This window comes from Mus caroli, chromosome 14, assembly GCF_900094665.2.
Source record: "Mus caroli chromosome 14, CAROLI_EIJ_v1.1, whole genome shotgun sequence".
NCBI lineage: Eukaryota > Metazoa > Chordata > Mammalia > Rodentia > Muridae > Mus > Mus caroli.
The window spans coordinates 91,672,540-91,683,198 of record NC_034583.1 but is presented as its reverse complement, the minus strand read 5'-3'; the positions used below and the strand labels follow the sequence as shown (position 1 = coordinate 91,683,198).

At 42.2% G+C, this 10,659-nt stretch overlaps 1 protein-coding gene across 3 annotated transcripts in view; it reads left to right on the top strand.

The window, feature by feature from the left end:
- Tbc1d4 (TBC1 domain family member 4) overlaps positions 1-10,659 on the top strand; it is a 162,244-nt gene that overhangs the window by 91,897 nt on the left and 59,688 nt on the right. For 2 of the 3 annotated variants that reach the window (XM_021181592.2, XM_021181593.2), the window contains exons 2-3: positions 5,207-5,809; positions 7,719-7,808. In XM_021181592.2, the coding sequence (XP_021037251.1) occupies positions 5,207-5,809; positions 7,719-7,808 (693 nt within the window). The remainder of the gene's footprint in view (positions 1-5,206; positions 5,810-7,718; positions 7,809-10,659) is intronic. The other variant, XM_029468868.1, reaches the window with a different exon arrangement.

Sequence of the window (10,659 nt, the reverse complement as noted above, 5' to 3'; positions counted from 1 at the left end):
CATGCAGATCCTTTCACCCCTCCTCCCTCCCCTTCCCCTCCCCCTCCTCCTCCTTCATTTAAAGTGTGTTCATGTGGAGTTTGCATGCATTAGTGGTAGTGCTTGCAGAGGTTAGAAAGGGCATCAGGGCACCAGGGCCTCCTGGAGCTGGAGTTGCAGGAGGCTGTGTGACATGCTGCGTGCATGCTGGGAACTGAACTTCAGTCCTTTGGGGCAGCAGAGGTGTTCCTTACACTCAGCCATCTCTCCCACCCTTGTGGTCTTGCCTCTTAAGCAGTGCAGGATTGCAAAGAGCTACCCTCCTCTGAGGCAGTGTCCTCAACCTTCCTGATGCCTCGGCCTTTAAACACAGTTCCTCCTCTTACTGGGACCCCGGCTATAAATCTATTTTGTTATTACTTCATCTATTGTTATGAATTGTAATGTAAATATCTGATATGCAGGAGATCTGGTATATGATCCTCAAAGGGGTTGCAACCCACAGGTTGAGAACTACTGCTCTAAGGCATATGTTATTTATATGACAGACTCCACGTTATTTTCATGTGGATGAGCAAGGCTTCTTTAAACTGTTATTCCCAGTTATAGACAACTCTTTCAGTGTATTTGACATGTTTTGTAGTATTTTCCCTTCATTTTAATACTGTGGTGTCCACTTCCAGCTATTAGTAAAAGATTGATAATGAACCAATCTGCTTGGCTTGCATCAACTGTAAACAGTGGACCTAACTGATCTTTCAAAAGTGTTATTTAGTATATTCCTAAGTTCTCATTTGCATTCATTTAAAAATATTTACTGAAGTCTATCTGAGTTCTGTTAGGAAAATAATCTCATACTATAGATGAATCTTTTCTCATCTGTATCCATAAATCATTAATGTATTTATAAAATTCATAAATGCTAGACACGATTAAAGAACAAAAGAAAGCGAGTAGTCATCAAAAAGAAAGCGTTACTTTTTTCTTTAAAAAAAAAAAACAAAAAACAAAGTTTTGGCGCCTTCGTCCCGAGCAATCTGTGTATTTCCTGATTGCAGACTCAGGAAATACTTAAATTTTGAAGCAGTTACGGTTGGGAAGTCTTCTCATTGGCCACACAGTGATAATGTGGACTTTTAAACAACGGCACTAAAACTGTAGCTGGTCTGTTCAGAAAGAGAGAGACAGAGGGGGAAAGCAGGGAGGCTCTCAGTCTAGCATACTTCATGCTGTCTGTGAAGATGCCGATGTCAGCTGGCTTCCTGATCAAAGGTATCTTTCCTTGGGAATTTTTGAATGTCAGTCTAGCATACTTCATGCTGTCTGTAAAGATGCTGATGCCAGCTGACTTCCTGATCAAAGGTATCTTTCCTTGGGAATTTTTGAATGCCAGGGTTTTATCTTAGTTTTTGTTGTTGTTGTTGTTTTTTTGTTTTTTGTTTTTTGTTTTTTAAACCTTTAGTGTCTAAAGTTTAGACAGATGTGTGGTAGTGGTAGAACTGGTGTTTTCTTGATTTTGGCAAATTGTAATTTGAAAGTACTAATATCTTTGAATATGTGAAACAATCATGTTTGGTTGATGATGAATAGCAACATGGCATCAAAGGGCAGTGTAGCATTTGGGGGGAGCTGGAGGGATCTAGACTGTGGATTACATTAATGCCTGGGTCTTGGTACTTGAATCTGTTGTTTTACTGAGTCCCTGGAGGTGTGACAGCAAAATACCAGCTAGGGGTGGCACTGAGCATTTTCCAAATGGCACCAGACACTTGAGAAAGCTCCGTTCCATGCATTGTCTGTCAGACGATTATGCACTGCTAGTCATTCCAACAATGGAGGCCTTTTCTGGCTTAATGCTAAAATGCTAAAAGTTTTTTTTTTTTCTTCTACTATGTTGACACCAGTGTAGAAACAGAGTCACAGATCTTGGCCGAGCGAGCTTTTCTCATCCTCTACCACCTTTTCATCCTTGAGACAACTGTCATTTGCAGAGGTGAAACACCACTCCCCAGTGGTAGCCGAGGAAACGTCACAGAGCCAGCCAAGGCATACAAACACCCTAGTGTCTAGCTGGCTGGCGTCTTTTCTGGTTTTGTTTCTGCTAGAGAGGAAATGTTGCCCAGAATAAAAAACGGTGCCTTGAATTAACTCTAAGTCTGAATCAGGCTGCGTGGGCTGCAGGCAGTGTCTGAGCAGTGGAGATATTTGTTGCCACAACACAAGTAACTGGAACGCACGGGTAGACTGTATGTGGTGGGGTGCTCTGCAGCATTTGGGGGTGTTCTGGAAACACATGGGTGCTTCCTACTATAAGTGAGCAGTGAGCAGAGGCAGAAGCTGTGGTTCTCCGATTTTGAAGGGGCCGTATCTTCTGAATATAAGCAGCACACACACACACACACACACACACACACACACACACACACACACNCACACACACACACTTGACAGTGTTCATTCAAATTCTGAGCCTAAGCTTTTCCTATTGGTCACAGAGAAGAATTCTGGTATGACACATACTAGATTTTTCTCACATAAAATTCATGTGTCACAGTACAGGAAAGAGATGTTAGAAAGATGCAACACAGGCATGCACAGGGGGCTCAGATTTATTCAGCAGTATTCATAACTGCACGGATAAATACATACTATTTAGTATTGTGCTACAGGAGAATGCTATTAATTTACAGAACCAGGTGTGTGCCAATTCTGGAGAGAGCCAATGTTTCTGATAGATCCCATAAGCAAATGCAGAGAGAGAACATCTGGTTTGCGCGTATGTGTGTGTACATGTGTGTGCACGCGTGCACTCGTGCGTGTGTTTCTCCAGTAATTCATTTCTCTACTGTGGATACATTCCTGGCCTCACTGTAATGATAATGAACAGTGTGTCCTTTCTGATGTGGGCTGGTTGTGCAAGCAGGGACTGTAGGATGCTCAATTTCCTTTTCTGTGTCTTTCACACAAGGGAAAGCCCACACAGAGCTGGACCACCCTTAGCTTGGTTTTGTGGTTAGTGTCTGTGGTCCAGGTCACAGTGAAGCTGTGGTGAATCACAGTCTGGGAGAAGATATGAAAGGCAATTGGAATCATTTTTTATGGGGTAAACATGTTAAATTACTGGAAGGATAAATTACGCACTCAGTTTAGAATTCAGGACAGCGGGCTCTGCTTATGTAAATGGAGCTCTTTACTGGATCTCACTGAGCTGTTGGACCTTTTCTGTGGATCCGAGAGAAGAGCCCCAGCAGCTGCTGTACTTCAGTCACTGGCACGGCTGTCACTGCAGAGCTCGCCATTCTCCATACGGCAGTTAAAAAATAGTCTCGAGGGCTTGGCCAAAAGCAGTGATGAGCTGGCTGTATGCAGTCTCACTTGGAGAATCTAGCTCTGAGGCTATACCCAGATTAATTAAATGGTAGTAATGAGAAGAAGTTCCTACAAAGGCTGGAGAGATGGCTCAGAGGTTAAGAGCTTACTGTTCTGGCAGAGGACCCAGGTTTGATCCTTAACACCTACTTGGTGGCTTACGATCATCCCTAACTCCAGTTCAAGGGATCTGAAGCCCCCTTATGGCCTTTGTGGGGCATCAGTCACACAGGCAATGTGTGTATGTATGTATATATATATATATATACATATATGTATATATATATATATGAATTTTTCAGGGAATAATACATACGTACACATATATATTCTGATATATATATCAATATCAGAAACATAAGCTGTAGGCTATACATATATATGTTATATATGTATATATATACCACATGTATATAGTATATGGTATGTAGTATGTAGTATATTGTGTACAGTATATATACTATAGATCATTGAGGTTTAGGGATCCTTGGGTTGATAAATAGATGAGTGTTTACTGAGTTTACAGAGTTGACGAGGAGGAATAGATCATTCTATTAAGACTGTATTCTACCTATTGAAATAAGTGTACTTTATACAGTAGGGTCGAGTGTCAGCTGAGCACTCTCCAACACTGTGGGCTCTTCAGGTGGAGTAAGCCTTGTCCTAAGGCAAGAAGAAGACAGGGCTAAGACCCTGAGTTCCATGTTAGCACAGACACCTAATGTGACACTTGATGTGACAGAACATCATGGAAAGTCACTGCAAAGATAGGATGGGGAGTTTACCATCCACAGAGAGTCTTCCTGTTTGCCTGCTGACATGCACCTTGTTTTAAAGCAGTGACTCTCCTGGCATTGAGTCCTAAGAAACTGCATGAACGAGAAGGAACCCTGGTCTTGACACGGTCTCTAGAAGATTTTAGGACAGGACATAGATGTCAAAATATGGGGCAACCCTGAGAATAATATGGTTGTTCCTTTTTCCTAAAATAATAGAAGGAATTTTGCAGGGACTAATACTTGTACTTGAGATCTGCTATGATCCAGGACTTATTCTAGGCGCCTTGGAAGCTGGAGAAAAATAAAGACAGGCAGCTCAGCTCCATCCTTCGAAAACATAAATTCTATCTTTCACAATCAGTCCTACAGAACTGAAAATATCTGGAGGTATACTGGTTGTGTCTGGGCGTAAATGTGCACCGAGGTGGTGCACATTTGGTTCCATCTAAAAAGCTGTTTAACAATTTCATAAAATCCTGTGTCCTTTAATATTCCGGCATAAGGTGTTGGGGAATTGCAGTCACTCCTCGAGTTTAGTCCTCTGCTCTCGCTTCTTCAGTAAAGCCTGTTGTTTAGTTTGCTAGTCCTGATGAGGGCATCTGGTTTTAATCTCACCGTTGGAACGCTAGTTTCTTCCAGCAGAGGCACCATCCCAACTTTTACCTATGAGTAAAAGGCATCATTTATTGAAGATGCCGTGGCCTAAATAATCATGTTCTGTTTTGGACAACTTAGTACGTTTGTTATTTTTGAGATAGTGTCTCACTCTATAGCCCAGGGTAGTCTCATACTGATACAATCTCTCCTGCCTCAGGCTGCCATCAAGGGGTTTCAGGTACGAGTCAACTTGCTTAACTGATGCTAGTATAGTTAAAATAGGAAAATAGAATAATCTTTTTAAATTTCAATTTTCCCAGGAAGCACATTATTTCAGAGTACTGTCACTTTGCCAACCCTATCTCCTGTAGGCGCTGCAGTACTTGAAAAAAAAATCTATTCTGTGCACTCCCTGCAGTTCAGGTGACCAGAGATGATCTTAGGACTCGCCACTAAAATGAGGCCTTCAATTGTCTCCCCAGGTTCCAGATGTGATCAGTAGCATCAGGCAGTTATCCAAGGCTGCCATGAAGGAGGACTCCAAACCCAGCAAAGATAACGAGGATGCCTTTTACAACTCTCAGAAGTTCGAAGTGCTTTACTGTGGGCGGGTGATCGTGACCCATAAGAAGGCACCCTCCAGCCTCATTGATGACTGCAAGGACAAGTTCAGCCTGCATGAGCAGCAGCGACTGAAGCTGCAAGGCGAGAGAGGTGGTGACCCTGGCGACGACATGGGTGTCCTTGAGGTCGAGTCTCCTGTGTCTCCAGATGACAGCTTGCCCGAGAAGGCAGATGGTACAGTCAACAGCCCCCGTGCCCTGCCCTCTCTGGCTAGCCTTCCTGCCTTGGCCAGCCAACCCGCACTAGCCAGCTCTCGGGTTTGCTTCCCAGAGAGGATTTTGGAAGACTGTGGCTTTGACGAGCAGCAAGAGTTCCGATCTCGGTGCAGCAGCGTCACAGGCGTCATGCAAAAGAAGGTTCATGAGAACAACCAGAAAACACAGCCAAGGAGGAGGCACGCGAGCGCGCCCAGTCACGTGCAGCCCTCAGACTCGGAGAAGAATCGGACCATGCTCTTCCAGGTAGGCTGGCAGGGAGCTTTTGGCCGGCAGCTTCTTAAGATGCTGGGCAGCTAGCGTTGCTTCCGGATCAGTGCATGTGTGCATGCGTGCGTGTGTGCATTCATGTGTGTGTGTGTGTGTGTGTTATCCACATGCGCCTGGGTGTATTTGGAGGCCAGAGGACAACCTTTGGGTACCATTCCTTAGGCACCATGCACCTTATTTTGTTTTGAGGCAGGGTCCCTTATTGGTCTGGAACTCTGGAAGGCTGATTTAGCTAGCAGAGTCCCAGTTACTTACCTGTCTCTTATTTCTCAGCACAGGCCTTGCAAACACTTGACTATGTCATGCTTTGCTTTGCACTTTTCTCTCTCTCTTTCCCTCCCTCCCTCCCTCCCTCCCTCTTTCTGTTGTTGTTTTTTTTTTTTTTTAAACTGGGCTCTGGGCATTATCCTCTTGCTTGCCTTTGAGACTTAGCTATTCTCTCTGGAGTGCTTCCCCATCTCTCTTCTCTTTCTCCTCACCTCCGTAGCCACAGCAAGAACTTTTCTACCTTCGTTTTTCTCCTCACAAGGCAGAAGAGTCCGAGAAAGAACACAGATGCATCATGGGCCCCAGAGAGGCAGAGAGAATGAAAGACTTCTCTTAACTTGTGAGATGAATCACGCGATGGATACTACGTGTCCATCAGCAGTGTCTGGCTTCACTTGACTCCTAAATGCATTCTTTAATAAAACTAGAGTCTTAGCAAGGGTTTTAAGGTGTGGATCCTGGGAAGCAGGATTCGGCATGGGACAGAGCCTAGTGAGTTCTTCTAGAGAGAAGAGTTGCAGAGACTTAAACCACCTTGTTAAATGGGTGCTGGGACCTGAACTCACACCCCCATATTTGCATAGCTCTTAGCTTCTGGGACACATTTTTAGTCCCTCTACAAGATAAGTTTTTATTTTAAAAACAGTTTAAAAATGTTCAGGGTCATGGGGAATGTCATTTCACTTACAGGATTGAATATATGTTATTGTCTTGGGGCAGGTCTGGAGTTAGTCTGTGCTATCATTGGCTTGGATCATTTTTTGTTGTGGTCTTGTAAAGTCCTGATCTAGGCTTGTGGTCAGAGTGGCTCTGGCTTTTCTGTAGTATGTGTGAAGTCAGTGTTCTGTTTTCTTTGGGCTGTCAGAGTTGTTCTCAGCCAGTCATACTACTTTCTGTTAGCCTTTTAGAATATCTATCTATTTCCCAAAATTTTAACAAAGCCCAGTTCTGCACATATCATTATATTGACTATTTTGGAGAATGTCTTATAATGCAGGTTAATAATTGATGACTTTAAGACTCATGACTTGACTTGAGGTTGCATATTTAAAAAGGGTTTTTTTGGGGGGATTTATTTTATGTGTGTGTGTGTATTTTGCATGCATATATCATACATGTATGTGTACCATGTTTCTGCCTGGTTCCTGCTGAGGTTAGAAGAGGCCATCAGATCCCCAGGAACTGGAGTTATAGATAGTTGTGAACTACCAAGTGGCCCAGGGAATTGAACGCTAGTCTTCTGCAAAAGAAATACGTGCTTTTAACTGCTGGGCCAACGCTCCAGACCCAGGTTGCACATTTTTGAAAAGTAATAATTTCTTAGCTGCAAAAAAAAAAAACAAAACAAAACAAAAAAAACCAACCAAAAAACCAAAAAAAACCCAGGATTTCCAGTCTTTGGCTTGAATTGTAGACTCTAAGGTCCCTTAATTGTCTGACAAAGGAAAGAAATGCTTTGAGACAGCTGAGTTTGGGTTGAACACTCGGTGGAACACGTGCGAAATCAGTTTTTCTGGGGTACACCATTTGAATGGCTATTGCTGCATGTTTAATTGTGAAGGCCGATCGAGGTCCTCTTGAGCTGAAGTAACTGGAGTACCTTCCTTTACCTTTAAAGGTTGGCCGCTTTGAGATTAACCTCATCAGTCCTGACACTAAATCAGTCGTGCTGGAGAAGAATTTCAAAGATATCTCCTCTTGTTCTCAGGTACGAATCAGGTCCCAGCACAGTGTCTGAAGAAACCAATTGTCATGTTCCAGAACTAGCCACAACAGCTGGGCGTACATAGATTTCGTGTCATTGTTTTTATGTTAAGTGTTCTTCTTTCCCTTCATTACCCCTTCCTTTCTTTCCCTGAGGCATGAACCTAGGGCTTTTCTTACACATGATGGACTAGTTGCTCCATCAGTGAGGCCTGATTTAAGGAAATACACTTAAAAAAAATTGATCCTTTCCATTACAAAGCGTACGCATGTGTTTGTCTCTATGGCAACAGGCAGACCTCAGTATCTGCCATTCGCTTTTCCCTCAGCTCTCTGACTTAGTGATGTTTCATACGGTCTCTTCTGCTGGGGCGAGGAGGGGTGGGGGTTGTGGTGGTGAATTCTTCCGAAAATACCTCATAGTGACAGCGTTCCTCAGACTCTTGGGCTGTGGGTCTTGTGGGCATCACCAAGGTATATTTGTTCTTTATCCCACAGCAGGTGATAAAAGGGGAAGTAGACTTTTCAATGTGTGTTACCATAAATGGTAGATTTTGAAAAGGATCTTTTGGAACTGTCATTCTTTTATTTCTTACTCCAAAAAATATGTACTTGTTACTTCAAAAATGACAACTGATAGAAACAAATACGTGTAATATTACTCATAGACTATAGTCATGTTTTTCAACATCTACCCCAAAGTTTGAGCTAGCTAAATGTATCGTTAACATGTCAGCAAAGATGGTGTACTTAAGTCAAGATGTGGAAAGGTTACGTATTCAAAGACATCTCTGTGGGATGAAGAACTAATTAGCTTTTGTTTTTGTTCTATGACTTAAAGTGTGCTCAAAAAATGTGTTTTTGACAGGGTCTCTGTGTTTGATGTTGAAAAATCTGAGCTGGAGAGATATTTCATCTGTTAAAGACAAAGGGTCACTCTTTTCTTCATGTATATTTTTCATAGAAAAATTATACATGATATATATAATGTTTATTTGAATTTTGGAGTCAACATTACTTTTGGTTATGATTTTCATTTGATGATATGGATTTTTTTTATGTTTTATTGGTTGCTTGCTTTAGCTAACATACCTTCATTTCTAATACTTTGTTTTGATATTGTTCCTGTAATCAAAGATTTTGTTGTCCTAAACATTTTCTACTCTAGCAACTTAGAAAACAATAGCATTTGAATGTAGGGAGGTTATATTGCAAACTCTGAAGTTCTTATTTAAGAAACACAGAAATTTTGTGGGTATATGATTTTACTTCCCCCAAAATACTTGTTGAGTATTCTTGTAGTTGTCTGTTTATGGGAAGGTCCCCACAAGATCACAAGTCTTCCCAGGGGCTGGTGACTCATGGTGTGAACAGGCCTTATTTGGTGGGACATTAGATGCTCAGTACACATGGCCACTGTGAGTGAGCCTGTCTCTATAGCTCTCCTTGTGCCAAGTGCCGCAAGTGAAAGTGATAATCACCCATGTTTAACTCATGCCAAGGGGCATCCTTGAAGGTATCCCCTCCTGCCTCTACTTTCCCTAAGCTGCCCAGCAAGTATATATATCAGTGTGCACTGATCATCCAAACGAACATAAGCACACACAAAGACAAATGTGGATGTGGAAGTTCGAATATGATCTCCTTTTTCCATTTATTGAAGACAAGCTCTGAGTTACGGTACTCTGGTTCAGGAAAGAGTCAGCAGCAAGAAGGAAGCTGGTGGGCAGGCAGCCTGTCACAGCAGTGGCTGGGCAGCCGGTTCTCTGCACCCAGTCTTCTGACTTCCTTGCAGGAAATGGATGGATACAAGGTAGTTGTGTTCAGTAACTGGCCTGCTTTTGAGTATCTCCCAGTTACAAATGTTTCTTTCTTTGAAAGGGCAGTGGTGTGACTGTTTTTCTGGTCATTATGGGAGTCAGGGAGTGCTTTTTTTTTTTTTTTTCTTTCTGGAAGCATTGTCGATATCTGGAGGAGACTCACTGAGCTAATGAGTCCCTGTGAGGTCCCCACTTAGCACTAAGCCAGGAATGAAGCTCTTTCACCAGAGTTGTGCCAGGTGGAGCTCATTTTACCTGACTTACGGTTTTACCTCTCTCTGCTTCCTCCACCCATTTTGTAAAAACTGGAGTTGATTTCTTTTTTTGCCATGTCCGCTGGATAGGTGGAGTATATTATAACAAGAAAGAGCGGTGGTCACTGTTGGTAGAACACTCTTGGAAGCACCACAGAGGCTTCTCAGCTCTCGCACCTTTTTCAAAGTGGATGCCATTATGTTATTTTGTAATGAAAACAAACAAACAAACAAACAAACACGACTACAACAACAACCAGGAGTGTTTTTTTTTTTGTTTTGTTTTGTTTTGGTTTTTTTGGAGAGGAAAGAGTTCATTTCATCTTATATCTTACAGTACATTATGAGTGGTAGTTAGGACAGGAAATCAAACATGAACTTGGAGGCAGGCACCGAAGAAAAGGTCATGAAGGAATAGAATTACTATCTTGTGCAGACTGACTTCTTATTCCAGCTGTTGAGGAATGGCACTGTCAATAGTAAATCATCAGTCAAGAAAATACTCAGTGATCTTTTGCATATTAGACAATTTGATGGAGACATTTTCTCAAATGAAGTTTCCGTTTTCGGTTTGACTCCTGTTAGACTATATTTGATTAAAAAAATAATAAAAAAATAAAGAAGGAACAAAAGAAAGAAGGAAAGAAGGAAGGAAGGAAAAGAAGGAAGGAAGGAAGGGAGGGAGGGAGGGAGGGAGGAAGGAAGGAAGGAAGGAAGGAAGGAAGGAAGAAAGAAAGAAAGAAAGAAAGAAAGAAAGAAAGAAAGAAAGAAAGAAAGAAAG